This window comes from Dysidea avara, chromosome 7 (assembly GCF_963678975.1).
Source record: "Dysidea avara chromosome 7, odDysAvar1.4, whole genome shotgun sequence".
Lineage (NCBI taxonomy): Eukaryota > Metazoa > Porifera > Demospongiae > Dictyoceratida > Dysideidae > Dysidea > Dysidea avara.
This window is the reverse complement of record NC_089278.1, coordinates 38091568-38118493: the sequence shown is the minus strand read 5'-3', so window position 1 is coordinate 38118493 and position 26926 is coordinate 38091568. Positions and strand designations below refer to the sequence as shown.

The 26926-nt window shown below is 37.5% G+C and overlaps 1 protein-coding gene across 5 annotated transcripts; it reads right to left on the bottom strand.

Moving 5' to 3' along the window:
- Positions 1-469: 469 nt before the first annotated feature.
- LOC136261904 (uncharacterized) lies at positions 470-24507 on the bottom strand. Of its 5 annotated transcripts, XM_066055998.1 has the most exons (18): positions 24376-24507; positions 19179-19276; positions 18436-18500; positions 18213-18383; positions 13641-13720; positions 13488-13591; positions 13214-13341; positions 9924-10851; positions 9118-9219; positions 8623-8718; positions 7100-7201; positions 6642-6743; positions 4298-4379; positions 1548-3150; positions 1129-1499; positions 1018-1083; positions 673-964; positions 470-621 (listed from the first exon to the last, which is right to left on the bottom strand). In XM_066055998.1, exons 8-18 carry the CDS (start codon positions 9978-9980, stop codon positions 576-578), a joined length of 2919 nt encoding a protein of 972 aa, XP_065912070.1. In that variant the 5' UTR covers positions 9981-10851; positions 13214-13341; positions 13488-13591; positions 13641-13720; positions 18213-18383; positions 18436-18500; positions 19179-19276; positions 24376-24507; the 3' UTR covers positions 470-575. The 5 variants fall into 5 exon arrangements, with proteins under 5 accessions (XP_065912070.1, XP_065912067.1, XP_065912071.1 ...); XM_066055995.1 differs by lacking the exon at positions 13214-13341; XM_066055999.1 differs by lacking the exon at positions 13214-13341 and having other exon boundaries at positions 1018-1071.
- Positions 24508-26926: the final 2419 nt, after the last annotated feature.

The following is a 26926-nucleotide window of genomic DNA, read 5'->3' as shown; positions in this document are numbered from 1 at the left end:
TGCACACATTTTTACAGTTTAATTATAAATCTTGAAAATCATTCATATGGTTGCATATGAAATAATTAGAATTGTAATGTTGCTGTTATGTTACAATGTAGCTAGCATAATAATTGCTATTTTGCCTGACTATATACAGCATAATTAGCACAAACCTACATGTCATCATTTATCTGGAGGTCTTGTGGTGTTTCAAGGAAATTTAAAAGGTCCACAACACATTAATTTTGGTGTGTATTTTTGCCATTGATCTGAGGTGTCTAGGTAACACCTGGTACTATTCCCGGTAATTGTATGTCATAGATATAATTAATGGTTATGATGTGTGACTGGCTGCCGTCAGAGTGAGCTGCTGGTATGACTGGTAGAATTAATACACAATGGATGTCATCATTGTTATTTATACACTTCACCAGACGGTATGATGGTGAATTAATACTCTATTGATTTATTATAATTGTTGTAATACTTTAAGTTGTCTATACCCTCGTAATTTATATCCATGTTAAGTTGTTATAATAAAGAAATGAGCACAATACATGTGATATGCTACATTAATAAAGTACTACATGTTCTCATAATACAGTACATCTCCATTGAGATGTGTTACTTGGTGATGGCCTGTAAACCAATAAGATCATGTGATGTAATATTACTCAACAAATTTCATACGTTGTCACTGTCAGTCTTCTGAGATCATCCTCTATCTGTTCAGTAACTGATATCAGTTGTCTGATCTTTTTCAGAGCAGCTAGTAGAGTAGCCCAATTCTTTGGTCCTACTCCCTTATCAGTAGTGACCCACTCCTTTAGCAACTGATGACAACATTCCTCTGGATCATCCCTGTACTTTCTCTGGATAATTCTGATGGTGGAAATATCAAACTCCAATTGATCAGCAACTTTATCCCAATCTGCAGCCACTCGTCGTACAACAACATCAAGTAAGTGTTTTGCAGTTGGTCCTGTACAATTTAAAATAATTATATACAACAGAATTTCAACAGGTCACACTTACTTTGTGTCAGTATTCTGTTGAGATTACTAGTTGATTGTGTACTTGCTTCAGTCACTGAAGAATTGCCTGTCAGATTTAAAGGTACTAATATTGCTGACACTGCTATCTTACCTTTTGATGTGGTCAGTAGCAACATGTAGGATTTCCTTGGAACAATCTGACCAGGATTCTTTAAACAAAGAATATCATTTACTTCACTGATGTCATCAAGTCGAACATGAGGTAAACAGCCTTCTTCGTGTTGGAGTGGACACTCCACATATCCAATGGGATCTTTAGCTGATGGAATATATGTGTGGTGTACTTCATGGATTGCCTCTTTCAGATGGGCCAGTAACTCCTGACGTTGACCCAACATCATCAGCTGATCTTCCACATGGAGAGTGATGAAGCACTTGATAGAGAAGGTAACTAGACATTGTTGTAGACAGAAACTCTGCTTCATCAAGGTGAAATCAAAGTAGCCAGTGCCTCGGTAAATGCTACAGAAATTTACATGACAACGTTAACTAACAAATTTATTAAATTACCGTCGAACACAATGTCCTTCTTTGTTGCACCACTGAACAGTCTTGACAATCACATGGTTGAACACAGTTTCAAAGATGAACTTGTCAGGGTAGTGGTACAACACAACCACATCATCAGCTTTCTTCTGGTACACCTTCCTCTTGTTGTATACCAACATGGAGGGAACCACAAACACTTTGCCACTCTTGGGAGTAACGTAGCTATCATCCTCATCAATGAACTTGGTGTTCACTGGCACTTCTACTGCAAGATCAAACTTCTTCAGCAAACCCAAGATAACCTCTTTCTGCTGGAGACGACCACATCTCTTCAAAATATCATCAAGCAATGCTTCTTCCAGTAATCCGTAGGTGTCATAGCGGACACAAGCAAGCTGGAGATTAGATGAAGATGGCTGGCAATCGTGTGTGGAAATGACAGAGGAGACTAGATCAGATACCTCTTGTGGATCAACAAAGACAACATCTTGTAGGGAAGGCATATCAGGATAGAAGAGGAGAACACCTTTGTAGGAGTAGTGGAGGAGTAGTTCTGTTACTCTGTCTTTCTCAACACCAGCTCCTCTTGCAATATCTATAGCTTCCTGTCTAGTGATGATTGATTTGGACTCTGATATTTGTAACAAGCCACTTTCAAACTGCAGGTAAGAAATAGGGCATTGCTTTTGGATGGTAGCAGTGGATGCCTTCACAATGATCTGCTTCACAGCTGTGAACACTTCACACTCTCTGGCTTCATTATCGATGAAATGAAAAGCATCAGATCGATCACTTGGCAAGTGATCCAAAAATGGCCTGCCTTCAAATGCCTTGTAAAATTCCACAATGATATCTTGCTTCTGCTGGTCGGTAAGATCCTTGGCATGAGTGGCTATCATCAATATTGTTGGGATTCTGTTGGAAATGTATCCTTTTACTGAGGCCCCACAGTGACTGTAGACAGAAAGGAAAAGAGTTTCTAGCACTTCAAGGTTTGTCTGCATTCCTCTCGTGGCTACTTTTGCTTTAAACCTATCCAAACGCTGCCGGCACACCACTGTCTGCTTCAAGCCTTTTGATGCATCAAAGGTCATCAGCACTACATCCTCTGGAGACAAAAACATGAAGTGGACTTCGTAATAAATCTCCTGCCCTCCCAGATCAAGGATTATGATGCGTACATCTCCACAGGATACCTCTTTGGCTTCTACTACCTCCTTAACTTTTGTAACAAGCTCTTGTGGAACTTCCTCTTGTTGAATGGATGCTGGTACTTGTTTGTCACCAAGACTCTTTGTTATCTTTGAAATACGATCTTTCATTTCAGTTTTGTACAGCTTAGGGAGCTCTTGCGACTGAAGTTCCATTTCAATTTGCTTCCACTTTGATACCAAGATACGATCAATGAAGCAACGATCGACAGCTGCACCTATGGTGGACTCCTGGTTCTTTTGGAACTGTTTGTCAAGTAAGGAGCCAACAGTGCTGGTCTTCCCTGCTCCCTCCGCTCCCATCATGACCAGCTTAAGTTGATTGGCAGCTCTAGTGCCTTTCTGTGCAGCTTGTAGGTATGCATATATAACTTTTTTGTTGACTGCTCCTCGTCCCATCTTTGCATGTGGCACTACACAATACACAAGCTAACATAACATGATGTTTTATTGTTTCTAGCAATATAATTTTGTCATTTGGGTGAAAATTAATAAAGCAGTCAGGCAAGTACTCCAATAGAACAGTCATGGTTCTGGGGTATGCCCCATGTGTTGCCTATAACATAGTAATCACATACATGGCTGTGAGAAATTAAGTTTAATATCACCCAGATCACTGTGAGATCAAGTTTGATCACATGAGATGGCAGTATATAATTTAGCAACTGAAATAAAATGTCATTTCATGATTGCAAAGGTCACTTGTTGAAAGCTCCGTCACTAGCGATACATTTTCCCAACCAAAGCTGTGTCTGATAATGTGATTCATAGCAAAAGCAGGTACTCTAGTTTAATAGTGGATATAAAAGCAGCTGACAAAAATGATGGAATAATTTCATGTAAAATCCATACACACACAATTTGTTTTGCTTCCACTTGACTAGTCAACACATAAGTGGTTCCCATGGTATTGCCTGCACAATCATGTCTAGTAATGGCCTTTGATTGCTAAATTATGTATTGCTATTTCACGTGAAATTTCAAATACCTTAACCAGACCACTACTTTTTTGTGTGTGGGTGGGAAAAGTAGGGTCTGGTACAATGACAATAGAAATCCCGTTCAGACTTCACCAGTTTACAAGCCATAAACTTCTTAACCCTGTTAGCAAGCAATGCGTGCGCCATTTATAAAAACAACTTTTCAAGACGAAATGTCTCGTATAAAGAATCATTATCCAATTGGGACAGCTTTACACTGAAAGGTGTCTTCTTTAAAGCTTTCATATCGCTACGAAACACCAATTAATAACGGTATGTGCATCGCTTGTTAACAGGATTAAGAAGTTTAGGGTTTAGCCAATAACGCTCACTGTAAACTGGTAAAAGTCTGAACAGGATTTCTATTGTCATTGTACCACCACACCTACTTTTCCCACCCCACACACAAAAAGTAGTGGTCTGGCTACAAGAGACTAATAACAATTTGTATACAGTAACCTGTACCTCTGACAATGTGTTAGTGGAATAATAACTTTAAAAACATCAACAAGTAGTCCACTAGTTCAGTTCAGATAACATGTTCCACTGTATTAGTATATGGTGAGTGATGACATCATACCTTGTTGTGGATCAGGTGATCTGGTAGGTTGTGATTTAGATGACTCCTCCTTCAAAAGTTGTTTAATCTTTTGTTGTGTCTTCTACATTATGATAAAATGATCAGTTAATACTCTAATAGAACAGTCAGATGAACACTCAATAGTGTAACACATATACCATTATAATATACCACTTGTACCTCACGTATTAGTGACCTCATTTTACTGTTTTCTTCCTTGTATAACTTTAGTATGTGCACTTGACTTGTCACTGTCTATTTAGTGGACTACAGCCAAATTTGGCCAAAACACTCTAATAGAGCAGTCACCTTTCATTTGACTACAAGGGTCTCTGTAATTTAGTAACCCGAAGGCCCTGAGTCACAGCACAAAAGTACTACCACAGGGCTTGAGGGTTACTATATTGCATAGACCCTCTGTATCTGCTGTATCTTGACACTATTGCTGGAATAATATACCTTGAATTAGTAGCCAATACTCTACCCCTAAAGCTTGAAATTAATTCTCATGTAGTGATACATTGTCAGCACTACCAGCGTTAAAATATCTATCTTAGACACCGTCACACAAGACTTTAAATAACATTTAATATATTACCTAGTTAACATTTCTACCATGCAAATTATCACTACTACAAGTAAATACACAGCTCAAATGACAAATACTCTAATAGAGCAGTCATACAAAACCTATTAACAGCCATAGCTGCCATATAAGTGGAATGACATTACAAATCATACAAATCTAGCTTTGCTACAGACTGTTTTGTGTGTTTCAAAGCAAGATGTACAAGTGTTAAAATGGACACACCCATAGAGGTCCCATTTCTGGCTTTCCCAGACTAGTGTATGATTACGATGTAATCACGGGTAAGTGCTTGTTAGCAAAATAGGCAAGTTAAATCATTCTTCAAGTTGAAATCTGTTGTACTACCAAGAAAACACCAAAACTATACATCGATGGAGACAGACCCTAACTGTTTTGTCTCCAACGTGAATTAAGGAAACAAGCTGTGAAATGGATTGCACCATAATTAAACTAGTTAATTAAACTAGTTCTATAGAGTGTAAAGCACCTTTGCAAACAGTTAGAGTGTTCAACACTCACTACATGACAAGTCTGAGCATGAATAACCAAACTTGTTGATGTTAATGGAATGAGTTATTTAATACAACACCAGTTTGTGTATTGTGATCACAAAATACTCTAATAGAACAGTCAGTATTATTGATGTACATGTACTGACAAGAAAGTTTGTAGGTCCTTACCCCATCACATAGAGTAAGGATCTGGTGACCTTAGTATAGGGTACTTGTGCAACTGGAATTCAAATTGAACGTGATGTAATATATTACCTGTTCAAGCTATTGTACTTCGGCAAAGAAAGCAAGAAACTTTATACTAAGTCTTTACGGTGGGTGTACCTTGAAGCATCACTTGGGGAGTATCAGCTGCTTTCCAACTATTCTATATTTGGTTGCCATGGTTATTGAGTTATTCATGGTGCAAACTGTCAAAAATACTTACTTAAATGAATAAGTTTAATAAGTGGTGGTATCACAAGTACCATGTACTATGACCCTCACTCTAAAAGTGAAGGGATGGGTGCCACCAGACTAAGTCCTTACTATAAAGACCTCATACAAAATGACATGATAAGTTATAATGGAACTAACAAGTAATCACAACAAAACTAATACTAACTCTGTATAACTAAAGGACTTGTCCATCTCATGACCTCTAGACAGTATTTGGACTACTGGTCGTAATACTGAGTTATGATGGAACAGTGTTTATACTTTATTTACACTATCACAACTACATAGTTTTGTTGTTGGTAAACAAACAGAAAAATTCATTCTGAGTTGTGAAATGAACCACACTCCACCGACTGATTAATCACACAACTAGATGATTTGTAATAGTGGTGGTCCTTGTTAACAATACTTCAGTACTAGACTAGATCAGAGGTAGATGTTATGATACTACCCATCAGTGGTAGAAACAAGCTTGTTAGCTCAGGTCACAATTGTGTGTCAAATATTATAACACAATCACATGATCCTGTACATGTACGAGTACAAATCAAATTATTGTAATAGTCAACATTATCCTTGACTGAGCTATATGTTTCAAATATTATCTAGCCACTATCTACACTACTAAATAGTTAGTAAAATATATATGAAACCTTATAACCAAGACACAGTTTGATTGTGGGTTTTGGATAATGCGTCCACACTAATTGTTACAACTATTACATATCATTTTGTTGTTATTCATTTATTTACACAATACAGTACTAACATTAGAAACATGTTGTCTGTTTGTGTGTAACTGTACCTGATCATACTGTGTGGGGTCCATCCCAACTGTGTTGATGAAGTAGTCCACTGGTCCAGATTTGTTATTAATCACAGCAAGTTCTATTGGAGTATACCCACCCTATAGTGATACAATACACACAATGATGTGATACAGTAAACACTTGGGTGGGTCAGTACACATAGCCACTACATTATTGTGTCATGTTAATATCAAATGTTCTACACATTTTACAAAATCACTAAATTATTATTTATTCAAAAGTTTCCCACCACACAGTAACTAGTATATGAAATGAGAACATGTCCTTATTAGGTAGTGTCCCTATTAATAGGTGTCCTCACCAGAGAGGTTAACATGCACATACAGTGATATTATTGGTTACATGTCCTCATTATAGTAATAGAAGCCATACAAGCCAATTCTACAAAGCCATATAATTCATTTATCATCACACTGTATTCACACTAGCTCACCTTATTCTTCATATTAACATTTGCTCCTTTCCCTACCAGTAGGGTCACTACATTAGTGTGACCCTCCATGGCAGCATAGTGTAGTGGTGTACACTTGTCCACCTGTATAATACAAGTGATATTATATGGCTTCACCAGTACATACACAAACAACACATAATCCCTATTATTGGTGGGATTGTGATTTGGTATAACAACACAATATAACACTTCAACCACAAACTACTACTATAATAATTCATATCAAAACTTTGTCTAATGTGCTATACAAACTTGTTAAAATTCATTATTCCACATATCAAAAGTTGCTGTAATTAATTTTATGGACTGGTTATCATATTACTGGCCTATTGTATCAAAAGCCTTCTTTGGATTAGAATAGCTTATTAATTGATGATAAAGATTGTGGTGTATCATTGTACAACATTAATTTGTATCATGTATACTACACATGTGTGTATCCTAATTAGCAGCTATAGTCAGGGTATTTCCCTTTTTTTTTTTTTTTTTTTTTACAATTGGCAGCTGATAGAGCACACTGCCAGCTTTGTTTAATGTTTAGTGTGTTTCTGTGTGTGATAGAGGCGTAGCCAGAACCCAGGCCAGCCCGGGAATCAATAATTCAAGATACTCTAATAGAGCAGTCACACTATTCTTTAGAGGCTACCTATACTGGATACCATTATCAACTGATAGGTAACAAGGTGTACTAAATATTACATCATTACTAAATATCACATCATTACTAAATATTACATCACTACTCATTAATGATACATGCATTACCATCTTGTGTGTCTGTACAACTGTAGTAACCATAGCAACATAACAAAACCTAAATTTATAGGAATGCAATTTCACTTTTTCCCATCACAGGAAGCCATACACACTACATGATGTGGTTAATTTTGAAGGGGGAAAGTCTCAAAGAGCAGCTGGTAAAATTAATTCCTAAGCACCAGCAAAAATTATTTTGGTAGTGGACGTACAACTAAGTGGATTTTTATCGAGATGACAAGTATGTGTATTAAAAGGATACAAATCATGATAAGGGGATATCATGTCTACAACAAAAACTTGTACCACTACACTAGGAGAAATTGTGTTTTGTAGACGAGAATGAAGCAGCAAAAGCATGTATCATTGCACGGTGCAGAGAGGAAATCATAACTCAGCTTTATGGTCCATTTGTGTGCTAGTAATTGGTAACAATGCAAAGCCATATCACACCATTGCAAACTTGCAACTGTAGTTCAACAGTTACGTGTTTTTGTAACATGAGTTCACACATAGTAGCGAGTCACTGAGTCACGTTTCATCATACTATTAGACTACAATATCTACGGCCCCAGGCTTAGATACATATTAATCAATTGTCTGGCATGAGCTTATTTTGAGTTGTTTTTTTGTTTTCCCGTAGAACCACTGCTTTTCGAATAATTTAAAAATGAAACTCCTTCAAAATAACCGGCTTACCCATCATATCAACTCACACAGGAAACCATACACACATATTGACTCACATCAACAACATCCACTTCACATCCCCAATCAAGTAGGGATGAGGCCACATTGTAGTGGCCATAAATAGCTGCCAAGTGGAGACCGGTCCAGTTGGCCTGTAGGAAGACACAACTACACTAACATCTATTACATACTGACATTGCTCACTCAACAACACTTTCATTCAGAACATTTAGTGATGGACATTAAAAACAATATATTGTGTGTCACCTCTAGCTGAGGATGTCTTTGTATACTATAGTAAAACTCTGTATACTTAACCAGGGTACCACCACTATACTAGTAATGATGAGTAGACGTTATGAAAGTTAATATATCTCAAAACTGTAACTACACCAAATTGTGTTTGATAATATTATTACCCAAACATGATGTGTAAAATGATTAGTAGAATAGGGAATTCCCCACTATAGCCATAGTGTTAGTGATGTGTTACTGACAGAGACAAATTGTACATCACTAAACCTCATCAACTATACTACACACATACTCACATCACTAACAACACCAGTAACATCAACTCCTTCTTTATGGAGCAGCTGTAATGTATTCAGGTCACCAGTACCAGCTGCTCTATATATCTTCCCCTTCTCCTCCTACAGTAACATCACATCACATAGTTACAAAATGTCCAACACCATATCAACATGTTCCCAATCAAGTCATGATAATGATTTCATCACTCACTATCACTTTCCTCTGTTACTATACCACCTTGTCACTTTCCTCATCATCAGAAGATAAACAGAAATTTAGTGTGGACACAAAAGTTATTACAAGGTACTGGAGATGATGAAGTCTCTTATAATGGAGGATGAATATTCAGATAAACTATACTTGTCTGATAATGTTCGTTTAGTGTAGTCACAAAGAGGATATTTCCTCCACTGGTTTTGTAGTATGGAAACTAGTTAGTTACGTGGCGAGCGCGTAAACAATGGGTCGACAACGACTAACTACCCTCATTATGTTTTAGTGTTGCAACACAATGAGCCTTAAGCTTATCCGCAACTACGTCACAACGCAAAAATGGCGAAAAGTGTGGGGGCCTTTTGTACAGAGAGCCATTGGGAGGAAACCAAAAGCAGACCGTAGGACTATTCGAGAAGTACAAAAATGCGTGCCCCTACATAGTAAGATAGTTAATAAGCCTCACCAGAGTTTTCTCGTGCTTTCTTCACGTGGAACATCTCGAAACATTATCCCTTCCATACAAATTACCCCACTTGACCCCCACACTTTTCGCCATTTTTGCGTTGTGACGTAATTGCGGATAAGGCTCATATAGTGTATATCTTACCTTAGTAGGTTTCCTCTTGTCTCTCCTCTCACTAGCTGCTGGGGATTTCGCCGCCATTGTGGGCGTGGCTCGCAATCACTGTCAGGATACTTGTACACTATACCCTTAGTATTTGAAAACAATAAACAAGTCACGTGATCATTACCCAACAGTAGTAGAAAATATTACCCATAATAATATCAATAAATTATGTACAATAACAATCACACTAATAAAACACCTATCACTTCACTATAATATCCTATCTATTAGATACATATTCTTCTGTTCTCCTCAATAACATCTTACTATTATTACTACTACTAATTGGATCAGTACCAGCAGCAGCAGCTAATGGTGTGGATGAGCCTGAATCAAATGAGTCTGTAGTTATTACATCATCAATGTCCTCCTCTAAGTCATTACTACTTTCTGCTAGCCTGTTACTGCTGTTGATGTTAGCAGTTGTGAATAATGAGGGAGCATTGTTATCCCCTGGGGGGTGAGGTGACACTGATGGTGACACAGCTGGGGTAGTGGTGACAGGCATGCATTCATCATTGTCATTAATGAACGACGGAGTACTTTTAAACTGTGGCTCATCACCACTACCATATAAGGTATTAAACACTTGATGACGATGACTGTCACTGTTACTGGAGTGGGGTGACAAAGACAATGACTTTGGAGAAGACAATGTTGTGTCATCTTGTAGTTCTGATGTAGTATCGGTAGTAGTAGCTGAACTTACCACCACAGAGTTGTGTAGTAGTGATGATCCTACACTAGCTTCACTGGCAATGGACAACAGTTCTCTGAGACTTTTGTTCTCAAATTCCAGTTGGGATAGTCGTCGCTGAGTACAGTAACTGTATTCCCTGTCACAGTCTAATGCCTTCTGAATAGTCTGGGCCACACAATGGAGCTGCAGTTTATGTCTCTCCAACTCCTAACACAATAACAAACAATACACATGTTTATCAAAATACTATACCACACTGAAGCCATACATCAAACAAAAATTGAAAGTATGCAATGGTTGTAACACTGTAAGTCGTGCATTACCTGATATGTACGCACTTGTGGGTCGTGCATTGCCTGATATGTACGCACTCGCCGCGTTACCTGATATGTACGCACTCGCCGCGCAGCGAGCCGCCTGATATGTACGCACTCGCCGCGTGGCGAGTGCGTACATAACGCGGCTCGCTGCGCGGCGAGTGCGTACATATCAGGTAACGCCGCGGGTAATGCTGTAAGTCGTGCATTGCCTGATATGTACGCACTCGCCGCGTATGTAATATGTTACACTTCAAAGTAGCTTTTTAAGCTTTTGAAGGTGCTTTTTAAGGTAGTTCTAACCCTTTCAAGTTACTTTTACAGTAGTTTTAAGCTGCTAAATTCACTTTTAAGTTAAATGCCTTTAATGTGGTTGAGGGTGCCTTTACTATATCAAAGCTTCATATTAGCTCTTACTATAACACTAGTACTTACTATGTAAGGTTTTCAAAATGTATAAGAAACCTTATCACCACGAGACAGTTTTGATTGTGGGATTCGGTTGGTCTCAATTGAGAGCCACAGGAGGCTCAATTGTAGGCCACAGGAGATCACTGAAGCCCACAATGTAAAGTGGATGTTGGTCATATAGGTTTCATATACATTTACTACAGTATTCAATAGTAAGAAGCATTAAAGCTGTACAGTTTGTGGAATGCAGTAATGAGTTGTCAGCACACTTTGCAGTGCGACATCTAGATGTTGCACTGCTAAGTGTGCCACATCACATTTGTAGCATAAAGAATTCCTTTGATCTGAGGTGTGAAAGTGTTACATAATTGTATGTAATGTACAAAGTGTACATACACATCAGTATGTGACTGTACAGTGGTCCCTACATTATTCGACTATTGACTAACCAAAGTTCTATTAGAGTATTTCGTCTAATGTGCATATTTTATTAAAATAAATGAACGGGTCTCTTATTTATCTGAACTTTTTGATTATCTGGTCCACTGCATATGCATTTACACTACAAAGGATATTCTTCTGAATGCATTACACTACACACATGCACCACAAACACTGCCTACAGTGAAACAAACAAAGCCTTTGGTATGTGGACAAGAACACATGTGAGTATACACACTACACCTACAGTACATTTTTATCTATATAGTTGCTGAATGTTACATCATACAATACGATAGTAATGTATACAATAGAACCTTGGTTATCAGAACCACAATGTATCTCAGGCAATAGTAAAGGTGTTCAGATAAGTGAATCATTCGGATAACTGAAGCCCGTACACTTATATACATAGTTCTGTTGATTTATTCTAATAGAACATACACTTGTACTCAAAATACTCTAATAGAACAGTCATTTCCAATTTCGGATAAACAAGGATTGGATAACTGAGGGTCTACTGTAATAGGGACCACAAAGGTTTGGGCGTGGTCCATGAAAAAATATCAGCATACAAAAAAGTTAATAGTCCGGCAACCATGTGAAACACAACTATTGCTGTCCAGCAAACCAGCACTGGGATGTTTGTGCACCACTCAGGGACTCAAGTCTGTGAGTATCGGATTGTTATAGCTTCCACAAATACCCCAGCACCACTAAGAAGTAAGGAAAGCTGGGAATCTGTCATCTGTTTCTTCAATTGAGACCAAGCCATCAGGTCGCCATTATCGCTGGGTAGACTTGAGCAATGTGAGCAAAATTTGTTGCTCAAGGAAAGAATGGACATCAACCTTGGAACTAGAGCTCGGCAGTATTGAAATTTGAATACATGGTATTGGTAACAGGAAAATATTGCGGTATATCGGTGTATAGTTAGCTTGTTATTGTAACTATTGCATCATTTCTTGGGCCTAGTATGAAGCGGTATCATCCCAAAAACCAAAAACTATATAATTCAGTACAAGTAAGCATGTGTTGTAATGTGACAACATCAAGTTTTGTTTAGGGCGTGTCTGCTAAACCATCAACAAATTGGATAATTAAACACCAAAGGCTGGGTTAAAAGTAATCCTATACTGGTATTCATCAATATATCGGTATTTCGATATATCGGTTATCAAATACTGTCACGGCATGATAATCGGTTATGATAATTTATCACGATAAACGGTATTACTGATATATCACTTGGAACGTTTCAATTACCAGGCCGGTGGTCTAATCGCTGCCTCATACCACACACATGGCCGCATGCACACATCCCCCCCCCCCACACACACACACACACACACATACACACAGACACTACACATTACACACAGACACACTTGCTTGCTTACTGCTGTTGAACGGTTAAGCAAGCCATAAAAATGGCAACTAGATAACTTTATATTCTGCATGTGTGAAGTGCTAGGCCTCCTTTGCTCTTGAACCACTTGTTACAAGTCGCACATTGTATTGCTCCCTTCTATAAGTGGACACACACACATGCACACGCACACATGCACACGCACACACAGACAAAGAACATACACACTAAACACACATCACGGATGTACACAATACACGTACACACATACATGTACAAACATTACATTACACACAAACACTTACAGTGGTCATCTTAGAGAAGTTCACTAGTCCCTCTGGAGTACATGTCTTTTGTACATTTTCAATGGCCCAAATGTGCTCCAAGTAACCCCCAGTGTAAGGCACACCTGGTATTTGTTTTCTATACAAGTAGTGGTTGCTAAGGAGATGACTCACTTCTCAAGGTGTGACCTCATGGCTCGGCAGTGATGATCAGGATTAGAGAACTTGACCAGTTTATCATATTTCTGTCTGAACTGTATGAGGAGGACAAGAAAACAAGACACTAAATACAAACAGTGAACAGTGAGACCTTCTCTAATCTGGTCACTACATATAAATTCACCAAACAGATGGATTTATTCAGTTTATTTATGAATTATGCCTTTGCAAGTAGTAGGGCCTCATTCTCAAGTGCTATTGTGGATCATGTGATCAGTATCACTTATCCTATCATGTCACAATAATGTGTAGTATGGACAACACATCTGTCACTACAAAACATTTTCGGTGAACACTTAACAGTGTAGCTATGTACATACACAACAACAAATGATTTTTAACATTCTCATAAATAGAACACATGCTGTAGCCATAGGATCATTCAACTAAAACTGTAGTTGGAAAATTCTAAGTGATATTTCCTTTGATGTCTAGAGGCTTAATGAGGTTACTAAAAGACATGCTGCAAGGTTCAACTTGTTTTTAACAGCTATTCCACCTCTTTAAGTGATACTGAAATGTTACAAAGACTACACTGTAAGCCACTGGTACATTGTCGGAACCAACTAAAAGCCATCATCATGTTCAAGATTATTCACAATCTCATTGATATACCTGCCAATATCTATCTAATGCTGCTTTCATCTGACCATTACACCTGAGGTCACCAAATGAGGTTTCAGCAATTAATGACAAGAATCAACTCCTACCTGTACTCATTCTTTCCCTCCCCAATAAAAATTTGGAACTCATTAAGTGATGATATCGTATCATGCACAACTCTAACAGTTTAAACAGAAACTAGCTGGGCTAGATTTGGGTGTTTCATCATTTATAATAATTCACTGAATTGTTTATCTGTGCTTTTATACTCTTACTAGAGGATTTACACAACAAATTAAAATACAAAAAGATAACAAAAGTACTTTGGCCTGTAACCTCTTTAATTAATTTGTGGGTAGCACTCGCCCATATCGTCATCAGTTTGCTAAATCGTTTAGAAACCTTGTCGGCTCGTTCTAACTATAACATGGACTTTACCAAATACCTCAATGTGTAAGCTTCCTTGTAGAATAGTTGCTTTGCATTATCTGTAATGTGGGTATGGTCTGTACCCAAAATTGTGCCTGGTCTATATACTGTTGTTTCACCACAAATACCTAACAAGTCAAGCCATGTCTTTAAACTGTTCTATTAATGTACCAGTACTTTACACTACCGTGACACTATGACACATACTATGGCAGCAGTATATAGCCTTGTACCCAGACCGTTTTTTCCTGTATTTCTATGTCAACATGCTTCACTAGTGTCCAACTTAAGGAAGCAATGATAAGGTGCAAGCTTCCATTTCTTCAGCTCTTCAGTCTTCCCAACTTATGTTAAGATTGCGTGATGATTTTAAAACAACCAATTCCACCTATATGCCCTTATAAAAAATGCTCCAATTCTCTAGAGATCACACCTTTGGATCTTCGTGCTTAAAAATCTCAGCTTCACCTTGGTTTTAAAGTTCACAAAGATCCTCATGTTAGGTGTCTAACTTACACTTAATATACAACAGTCAATGAATAATGACCACATGTTATGGTAAACGATGAAAGGACTAATAAAGTTTAGCAAATGTAACGAAATTTCCCAAAACTTACTCAACTAACTATTTCATTATTGTAACAAGCTAATATTGTACACGGCAACTTTTATCATCTTATTACACTCAAATGTCTGTTCAACCTTTAATGACTTGTGTGATATGCTAATAGAACAGTTAGTACTCTTGTTGTAAACTAATTTGGAGGGACAATAATATATTTAAGAATGAAGTAGGGGACCAAGTGATAAAAACCAGTGACAATAGATGGTATCATTGGTACAACATAGCTCTGTGAGAAAATCCCTACATTGGTGTTAGCAGGAGCTCAAAAGCACCGCAAGGTGCAAAAAATCGGCTTCCGCACAATTGCAGCTTACTTACTACTGCTTGCCCATAAAATGTAACAATTCTATATTGAAACGGTGACTAGTTCATTTGGTGACTAGTTCATTTTTATATTGAGGATTGCGCAGGGTGACCTCGTTAAATGCTGTGATAAATATATTCATTTGCAAATGACAGGAACTGGTGGTCAACCAAAATAATGATTATAATTAAGCGTCACTGCTAATGTGATTGCTTGCATAACACTATGAAATTGTTCTGAGCCACCATAAATCAATAATTAAGACAATATACAAGTGTGACTGTTTGAAAATGGCTGTTGTATTAGGATGACTGCTTTATTAGAGTATCTCAAGTGGGCGGCCTACACAATATTTGAGGAGGTTCCATGCCTCCTGTCCCTGTGTTACCAGTAAGAGGCATGGTTGATCTGATCAAAATGCAATAGATCATTAAGCATGCTCAGTGTAAAACAGGTGTGGTCAATCCCATTGATACTAATATCTCCTACCAAGGGTAAATAATAGAGTATTATTTACTCTTGCTCTACAGAGTGATTTAAATAATTTGTGGTATCTAAATATGGTAAGTGTCAATACAGAAAATTAAAGTTTCATTACATGATGATGTGCTACAATGGATTAGGTGCTTTTAGTTTGCTATACAATGTATTAGAGGAACAAGGTCTTCACAGGGTCATGTTGTAAAGTCTGTAGACTTAATTCAGTCAGAGACTCAGTTTCCTAATTGTGAGATTAAATATTATGGACCACGATAGTGGGTTCATAATAGGGATTGCCCAATGGTTTTCTTTGCAAAAACTCTTAAATAATGCACACCTAAAAACCACTTGGAAAGGATCCTTCAACTCAAAAACAACTGTCTGGTGGTTATTTGCAATGAGTATAGGTCCACTAGTAAGTATCAAGTAAAAAGGAAACAGTATGTGTATTTGGGACAAAACTGAAATATGTCACAAGTTTGTTTATCTTCATAATAATTATTCATTCTTTCACAGTAATAGCGAAGTTTACAAGGAGTATCCTGGGATAAAAGTAGCAAAGCTTGCAAAATGGATCATTGTGCGTGTCCATGACCTATTTTTGATTTCGTTTTCGGATGGAAACAGCCTAAACTGGGCCATTTCTTCTTGCCACAATGCCATTATGTGCACAAAGCCATACAAATCACATAAAGAGTTAGGTTGTCTGGTGTGCGCTGCTTGTTGCTAATAGAATCTGTCCTTATTAAACTGTGCTGAAGACTTTGTTGCAAGGTGGTTTTTTCTTATTATATGTTGGCGGGTTATCTACTCTAATAGAGCAGTCACGTAAATACTCTAATAATGCAGTCAGGTGTATATCTGGTAGTAACAATCCTTGCACTGAATTTGACAGCTATTAAAGGCACCAGTAATGTAAATTGTAGGACACTGTACGCAATTGCAATCTGATCAGTTTCATGGAGTTGGTGGTAATAGCAGGTGCTATAAGTAGAAGTTATAGCACCTGCTATTACCACCAACTGCACTATGTGGTCTTTAGCAACAACATATTACCACAAGAGTTTCTTTCCTAAGACCATTCATGACTGGAACAGTTTACCCCACCAAATCATTGAGTTTGATATGTTTTCTAATAGATTATCACAATTGTAATGGCTGGACCAATAATTAATACTTTATTTCTTAGTTATAAGTTTGTTGTATGTATACGTACAGTATATTAATTGTAAATTGTATGTATGCTCTGGAGCTGTAATGTTCCACAGCTCCATGGGATAATATCAGCGTAAGCTGCCTATCCCAGTAACAAATTAATCAATCAATGTGTGTATAGAAACATTACTATGCAGAATGCAAAATTACACTATTCACCACAGTCTTCATTATCAATAAAACAAATCCACAATCCACTACTGCATAAATAAATAGTACATAAACTAGATGAATAAAAATTGAAAATTTTAAGAGGGAGAATAGGGATTGCTGAAAAAAGCCATGAAACAAGAAGGGATCTTTGTGGTTTACATTACCATCCCAGCGATCCCTTCTTGTTTGTTTCATTGCATTTTCAGCGATCCCTATTCTCCCTCTTAAATTTCAATTTTTGCTCATCTAGTTTATTTTACATGCAGTATTAAAGTCAGTGGAACTTGTCAATTAGAACACCTGAAAATGAAGACACCTAGTGGGAATGGTTATTAACATTGTAATTAGCATTCATATGATCATGTTCACAAATCATTTGCACTTCACCTGAAATTAACTGTAAGTCAAAGGGATTCCATCAGACATGTGAAACACTTAGCATCTCATTCAGTGCTGGCAGACTAAAATTTGGGTTTGGCTGTTACTTCTTTTTTTCTTAACTCACTTTTTGTTCTTCTGTAATGGTTTTATTATTTTTAACGTTATATCTGGTGTTAGTAGCACTAAGACTCTAAGACTCTCCCATAAAGGTGCTTCTGAATCGAGTATAAGATATATTTTAAAAGATGGTTTTTTTGGGTGGTATTTAATTCTGAGGGCATATGCATTGGATCCCTACAGTACTACCATATGTATGATAACACACACACTGACCTACCTGTGACTGATACTTGTTCATTATCAATTCCAATGCTGACTGGTGCTCTTCTAATAGAACCTTCAGTTCACTATTCTCTACCTGTAACTGCTGCACATAAGCCACCTCAATCTCCACCAGTTGGCGCCTGTTGCTACTGCCTTGTCCTAGCGCCTGTATGGATCCTTGGTACTAAAATGAGGTCCGATTATACACACACCCACACCACAGACACTACACTCACTTTTTGCGTACTTGTTGTAGTACTTCAATCTGTAACCATTAGCCACCATTTTGTGGTTGTGTAGACTATTAAGATGAGAACAAGAAATGAATGACTTAACAGTAACAGACAAAAAATGAACAACAAAAGTTGTGACATCATAAACAGCTAGGGAATGGCAAAGTTTTGTGTGTGCACATGGCTTATCAAGATGATTTGCAGTAAAACTTTCACTGTAAAGCTTAAAATTATAGACAACACACAGCAAAATCATTTCGATTTACCAGGGAAACTTTTGTGGTTTGCTTTCAAATGCAGAACTTTCGCCCAACAAAACTTTCCCGTTTAAAGTAAACACATGTACTCTTGGTACAATGAGCCACTCTTACCAGACCTCTCTAGTTCAGTTGTCAGATCACAAGAGGATTTGTCTGTTTCACTCAAAACTATCAACAAGTACACAACACTATGAGGCTGCTTACCACAAGCCAACAAACATCATAACAATATAGAATTCACAAGAAAAAATAATTGTACACATCAGAAGGGAAGGCACAAACAGTGGACTGGAACACTGGACTAGTGTTTTTTGGTTTTTAATTTCATTTTCACATTCCAGGATACAAGGTTTTGTTTTGTTGCTGTATGTGTAAAGACTTATCCCTCAGAAATGCCTACTTGGTACAAAGCATCCTATTGCAGACTACTTGCATATATAGCATGCCTAGTTTTGAGTTGTGATGTTAAAATGTTTTAGTACCTACCAGCTGTATATGGACTCTGGAAGATAGTGTAAAACGTTTCAGGGGACTACACCAGTACAAGTAGCTGCTCTGTACACTGCTCTGTATATAGTCATAATCTGTAAAAAAAAAATTGTAATACTGCGTAAGTGTGCCATACGTACCTACGACTACCTTGTTTTTATGTACACATTGACTTAGTATTATCATGATTCTAAAATAGGTAGAGAAGACACCCACATCATAAAATGTATGATACATGATAATTATTTCTATTGTGGTTTAGTGGGTAGAGAGGTCGCTTGTGGTTACTAAGCTGGATTATCTCCTAGCAACACTGGTATTATTAGCAGCTAGTAAACACACAACCATCAGACTCCATCTTTTTGTGTCACCATACAGTAACTGGTAAATGTTACACTATATGACATCAGCTTACAATAAAGATGTGATATGTTAACAGAAGGACAGCAAGTACAATCTGACAAGCTCCCAGCCTATACAACTATGTAGCTGGTTACACTTTGAAATCCTTTCTAATACCTTAAACAATGGAATCAAAATCCTTTCAAAATTAAGCATTGAAATCTACTATAATGTTGGGCAATTAATTATAATCTAGATATTATTTCAATAATCTTCTAAATCTAGATTTTAGCTAATCCATTTTACGTCTTGTCAAGTAGCAAACATCAATTTTGTCAGTGGAGCACGTGCAGCTGGGACATGATTAGTTTGGTCTTGTTAAAGTTTCTTTAGTCACAGAAAAGGACTTAGCATACTAAATTTGAGCTTGTTGACAAACAAAACAACCATCATGACTGACAGAGACCTTGTAACATGCCTTGATGCAGAGGGGTACACTGTATACTATCAGTAAACCAGATATTGAGATTTAATCGAAAAATCCCGAATATTTTTAAGAGTAATCTAGATTATCAAAAAGGCAATATCACCAACACTAATCTACTATCGCAGGGAGTTATGGACCTTCAGCTTACACCATCCAATCTGTACCAGTCACATGTGACATGACTACAGTACAATTGGTAGTACACATTGTACCTACCATCAGATAAGATTGGCAGTGTGTGATAGTATAACCAAATATGGCAGCTTAGTACCATCATGAGAAATAGAGAGAAAGCACTTGGTTTTCGGAGGGTCACACCATGCTTTGGGGTGCCTTAAAAGTTTGTGAAGTTCTGGGAGTGAAAAACTATACTAATTGGTGTAATATTCATGAACTGATCATGTGATGTTTGACAAGCTTCCTCTGGGTCTAGTCCACGATCTGTTGACATGCAATAGAAACACTTTGCTGTAAAGTGAAGCCTTACAAATAGGACTACGTATTGATGATAGTGCTTGAGATTCAGGAGGAAAGTAGTACAGTTCAGAAGCATTCTCGAATCTGATTGGCAACAGATGAGTTTCCAAGTCATACAAGTCACTACCATGAAGAGTTTGTGTTGTGTGTCAACAGTCTGGGGTTGAGACTACCTCTGGTCCACCTTACTTGTCTTGCGCCACCCACCCTTCACAAAAAGTAAGGGTCTGGTCACCATATCAGTAATTCAATTAGACAACATACGTAACTTGATTGCTCTCCAATTTGACTAAAAGCATTTCATTGCCAAGGCAATTTCGAGGGGTCAGCAACAGGCTTAAAATCTTGTAAGTCTACTCTTAAAATCTGAAATCCTTCATTCATTTTCTGGACTGGAAACTATGTATGGTTTTTAATGTAATTTTTGTGTCTATGGTCTTTAAAAGTCTTGGAAACCTCCGTGAAACTTATGAGAAATCTTAATTGGCCAATATCTGTAAGTAACTAGGTGCTAATCGGTTTCCCTCATTCATATTTGTATGAGAACACCATCAGCTAGGCTTGAGTCTATTATGCTCCAAAATTTATCTATTATGCTTTTTGGCATTTCCCCAATTTTCTGCCTATTATGCTTGTTTTTATGCTTTTCAGAAATGCATTATGCTTTTATTTTGCGTGTTTTTTCTAAATAAGAGAAGTCCTTCATACGATAGAACATGAATGAAAAGTGTCACTTCAACTTCAACATACAAAAATTAGCAATAGCTTGAAATTGGGATGTGCTCCAGAGTTTGTCGAAATTTTAGAGCAAGGGATCTGGGGACAAATCTATAGTCCCTTAGAAGCTATAGACATTTTATTGTCCAGTATATTTGATATTAGACAATAAAATGTCTATAGCTTCTGAGGCTAATATGTTCATGGCATGGTGGTACAAATGCAAGTTGCATAATAATACTGAGCAGTTGCTGTCCTTTGAATACCAATTGCTAAAACTCAGATCTATATATTTTTATCAATAAATATTTGTATGCAAAACTATAATTTGCACCGCCATGCCATGAACATACATATTAGCCTCCAGGGGTAAACACTTATTCTTTCTGTTGCATGCGATGACTATTCTATTAGAGAATCTCGATGTTTTTGAAATATTTCCTGGTTTGATATTAACCTCAGCTTTACTGCAGACCTGCAGATACTTCACTATTTTCAATGTCCAGACATTCACTAGCTATACTGACTCATCACTAACCTTAGGCATCAGAGCTTCTCTTGTAGCTATTGTCTTCCAATCAAACTTTCAATAATCATAATCATCATATCACATTTTATTCAAAATCAGACAATGAGACACATTAGATATAAACTGCTTTGCCATGCCTTGGTACTAGTTGGCACATGACTGCATGTGTCCTATAATTAAACTTAAACCCACAATGAAAAGCACTGACTCGTTCCGTCGAAACTTGTACTGTATTGCATTTTACTACTCGTTGTCGGGAATCATTTCACCATTCAAAACAGGTTAGCCCTTGACTTTGTGACTGTTATAGCAGAAGTTATACTTATAATGACGGAAATTTTCCCATTGTGCTCCTGATTATGCTCCTTTATGCCAAAAATTATGCCGGCATAATCAACGTAAGCCTACCATCAGCACAAATTAATACTATTTGTTGAAAGGAATAGATTGTACAACCAACAATTGTATTGTAATCATTGATGACTACTGATATACTGTTGATGTGAAAGTCGTGACTGCCACACATCGCCATCATTATAAGTCCAATTACTCCATATCGGCAGCAATTTTCCAATCATGAATTACACCATTGCAAATAACAAACTAAATAGAACTATAATATGTATTGAGCTCCTTCGTCTACTTTTTGTACAGGGTCTATATAGCTCACGTGAAATACTTCAGTACTTGTGCAACATTATAACGTGTTTACGTGGTTTTTAATTTTTTTTTTCCTGGGGTGACCAGCACCCCTTGCCACCACTCCCAGCACCAGATGGTAAGATGCTGGACAAAGATGTTTTAGACTAATGTGAAGGAAGCACCTGACCTTCAGATGTTGCAAGGTCAAGCAGGGAGGGGAGGCCACGTGGTCTTGTCCTGCCCTTCATCCTTGGTTTTTGCTTGGTGATGCTCAACAATTAGAATTACAAACCACCATTTCTACAGACGACCATGCAGGATCACAGTACTCACCACTACTGGATGTAACAAACATCTCTGTTTAGGCTATGTCACAAAAGAAGGCGAGGGCATATTCATCAAGATCGTCCCTAGTTGCACTGGTGATGCCGCTGTCAGTGATATGCAAAGTGATATATGTTTCCCGGACACCACCATTTTATTGGCTCGGATCTACAGATCGTTACTGTAACTACACAGTCCATCCTCCTGTTCATACATCAAACATCTCATCACCTGATCACTTAGCAACAACAGCTAATTAAGGTAAGTATATGAGAGGACATTCAGCTACCGTTTCACCCCGAGTTTAAAGTCGTTCTATTTCTTTTCCCAGCACCCCTTGCCATCACCCCAGCTCTAGATGGTAATGTCATTGTTTTAACAATAGAATCAGTCTTTCTCAGTCTTTCAACTATTATTATTACCCTCAACATGTACACTGTTAGTGAGTGCATGTTTACGAGCAGTGACTAGTGGGATTTAATACATTGTAGCTAGAATGGAGTTCTCTGCTAGTTGTGGGTTCGCGCCCTGTCAAGTGTCATGCTACAGCCAGCCTCGTCCTACATACATGGTGAATGTACATGTTATGACTGCAGTGACGTAGTATGTACAAGCGAGCTGAGCTCTGAGAAAACAGCTTTAAAAAAAAAAGGTTTCTTAAAGTAGTAGTACATTCTGCGTTTGTTTGCAGATGCGTAGTCCTCAGGGGAGTGGGACTGCTCTGATTCATCATAGGCTTGTCATTAGGGCTAAAGCCAGGGCTAGAACAAGGACTCTTTGAGCTACCTTCGCTATAACTTCTCAAGGAACTGCTACTAGAAGTTTCTTCACCAGCAACTGGACTCTTTAAAATACATCTACCACGACTACAAAAGAATTCTGACAAAATTTTCTGGAAGTGAGACTGAGACATAAGTTAGCTCACTGCAGCTGCACAGCTCTTTATTTTCTAACACAAATCACACGTGAGGTGTAGCTCATTGTCACAGCATACCTCTAATATTATTTCAAATAAACTGGGACCAATTGCAACATTTTTACTCGGTGAGAAAGGAACATTGTCACATGGTGCATTACTGTAAAAATAATTCCAGCTGCTAACTGGAGCCTGTTCTGTCTATCCATGACCACAGACTAGGGGGCCCTGGCCTCTGTGCCCCCTCGATCTCAAATGCAAATTGTTCTCTTCAAAATGTTTTTAATTCCCTATAATTATTCCTAAACTTATTCGAGCATAATTCCCACATCCCTATACTGATGATCATACAGATCAGTTCAGTTGGTAACTGTGTCTCAATTACAAGGATTAATGAAAGAAACTTGATAATTTTAAGACACCGTTTTAATTTCAAAAGTACATTCTTCAATAGTGATAAACTACTCTAATAGAACATACAGAAAATGTACCATGAAGGAATACAAAACAATCACTCCTCTCCATGGTGATGGAAATAGGTGTGCATGTTAACAACTTTCCATGTTGTTATAAGGAATGCATGCATAGAGCTGTTAACAGTGGCGTATCTACAGCAGGGCTTTGTAGGGCTAGGCCCTGCTAAATTTGGCTAGTACGTGCCCTACCAAACTGAAGACTGCTAAACCCACAATCACCAACTTTTCATGGGTCATTGCATTATCTAACAAGTGAAACTAGTTCTTCTATACTAAATACTCACCAAATAGCTGGTATTGAGCTGTCACGAGGCCAATGATTACAACGATTCTAATTAACCCCCATCAATTGAGCACGTGATTAAATCACTTGTCGGTGATATTGATATGGACGTGTCTTCATAGTGTTCTAGTAGTTCATATCTATAGATCCTTGTAAGGTAAAGGCGTAGTGTTGCCGGTCTTGTTCTAATGTTTTTAGTGTTACTGTACTATCTGAACAGGTTAAATATAGCTACATATAAACTAGCTACTTCATGAAAAATCTAAAAGCATGGCCTCAGATGCCATTTTACAGCTGTTGAATTTCAATTTTTTTTTCTAGGGGGAAAGCCCCTGCCTTCAGCAGCATATACAGTGCCTAGATACGCCACTGGCTGTTAGGTTGTAGGAGAGTTGTTTTAAAAATGGGTGGTTCACAAAACTTGCCATATGGTAAACTATAGCACTACAGACTTAGTATCTTAAAAACTCTAGACATAGTCTACATGATTTACAAGTGGAATTTTCCACCATCCCAAATTAGCTCATTAAGTGTGTTGTATTAGTTACCTTTAGCAAATGGGCATTATACTAGATGTTTACCTCACTCAAGTAAGCCGGTGTGTGTTGTGTTTAATTTTAAGTGGTCACCATGGCAATGCAGTGGTCAGTCACCATGGCAGTGTATCCTTGGCTGGTGTTCTTATCAACTGGTTTCAGAAGTTAAAATTGTAGCCTCCTTGGTATGGGCTCTTCATCTGTTTAGTTGTATATACTTTTTGGTACAAGTTATTTGTGTTTGTGTGGTTCATAATGGTGTGTTGTGAATTATTTGAGTATTATGAATTTCTGTTGAGTGGTATATTATATGGTAGTTATAGACTTCAAAAACATGCAGGATTATACAGAATTGGTAACCCGAAGATCCTGTGTTGTGGCATGCAGGCAAAGCAATAGTGCTACTACAGGGCCTGGGGAAAATTATGCAAAACTCTGTTATACTTTGACAGTTGCTTGTAAATAAGAAATGTGTCCTAGAAACAAGACCATTACATACACTTCCCTCTGGCCTCTCTAAACACTCATTTAAACCCTGGTGTATATATATATACGTGGATAATTACCATAGCCTCAGAGTGTAGTCCCTATAAGACTATGTGTGGTTCCATGGAATTAGGAACTTATCAAGTCCAGAGGATATGGAAGCATGTAATTTTGTAAACAGCAAAATTCAAATATGGCATATTTGAGGCCATTTTTTCAGCCAATCAAAGCTGACACTGACATATTGATTGATATAAGCTGCTTATGCTTGCTTCTGCTGCTCAGTATCAGGAGCAGTGAAGTTTTAAAAGCATATATAACAGATATGGATGCCATTCTGGGACATGTCCCCACGAAAATTTTCACACTCTGAGATATGATTTTAGACTGTGTATATGTACAGGTAAAGTGAATTAAATATGACCGTTCTAATAGGGTGGCTGACCGCTCTATAGAGTATCTTGATCTGAACCTTTGATGCTCAATTTTTAGTTGTCTTTACCAGTCTCTGGAAACCTCAGAAACCCCCTGGATCTACCCCTGACATTGAGTTTAAAAATAATTATCATGATACAATGATATGTTGCGATAATACAAAGTGGTACATATTATTATGTCAAATTTTCTTGCATGAATGACATAAAGAATAACAAAATAGTTTGGTTGTAAACAGTATCTCAGTATCTACATTCAGTAACTATGGAAAAATGCAGCTATGTATTTACTAGCACCTTTAGTGCAGAGAACATCCTAAAATATTAACAGATCACCATAAATTAATCACATTTTTTGCTATATAAATAACCCTTCACATATCACATTCATCACAAACCTACAAATCTTTTAGACTATATATAATTATAACTAAAGACCTTTCTTTCATTATAGAATGATAATGTATTGGCACATTTTCCAGGGACAAGAGGTCTCAGGGAGTTCTTTGACATTTTTCAGAAGCTACAACAAAACCATGCACTTTAACTGAAAATAGTGTATTACCTTTGTGAGTTTTGTAGCTTTATGGCTAGTCTCATGCAGTCATGCACACCCTATAAACCTCCACATTTCATGCAAGCCAAACTCTATCACTATATCACTACACTCAGTAAAATACTGCAACCTGGCCTTCTTGATGATGCCATCAATTGATTAACCAAATAACAACAATGAACATGTTGATGATCACTAGAACAACAATAAACATGTTGATGATCACTAGAACAACAATAAACATGTTGATGATCACTAGAACAACAATAAACATGTTGATGATCACTAGGGCATGCATATGGGACATTGTTTGTTGAATAATTCCTCAAGTTCAGTGGAAATTAGCAAGTAGCTATCATGCTATACAACAGTATGTTTGTATGCCAATCATCTGCTGAGTTACTAGACTTTCTTTGTTTGAATGTCTTTTGGTTACTTGCATAGTAAATTCTCCCCTCAGCACCTTATCTATGTATACCAGCTAAATTGGCAGAAGTCTAATGTGATGGTACTTGTAGGGTAATTCAGTAAAGTATGCTG

Coding starts and splice junctions, on each gene's coding strand:
- LOC136261904 (XM_066055998.1), bottom strand. CDS start 9,980: ATGGCGGCGAAATCCCCAGCAGCTAGTGAGAGGAGAGACAAGAGGAAA. Junction 9,220..9,923: donor ACAAGAGGAAACCTACTAAG/GTAAGATATACA, acceptor ATGTTACTGTAG/GAGGAGAAGGGGAAGATATA. Junction 3,151..4,297: donor ATCACCTGATCCACAACAAG/GTATGATGTCAT, acceptor TGTATTGTGTAG/TGCCACATGCAAAGATGGGA.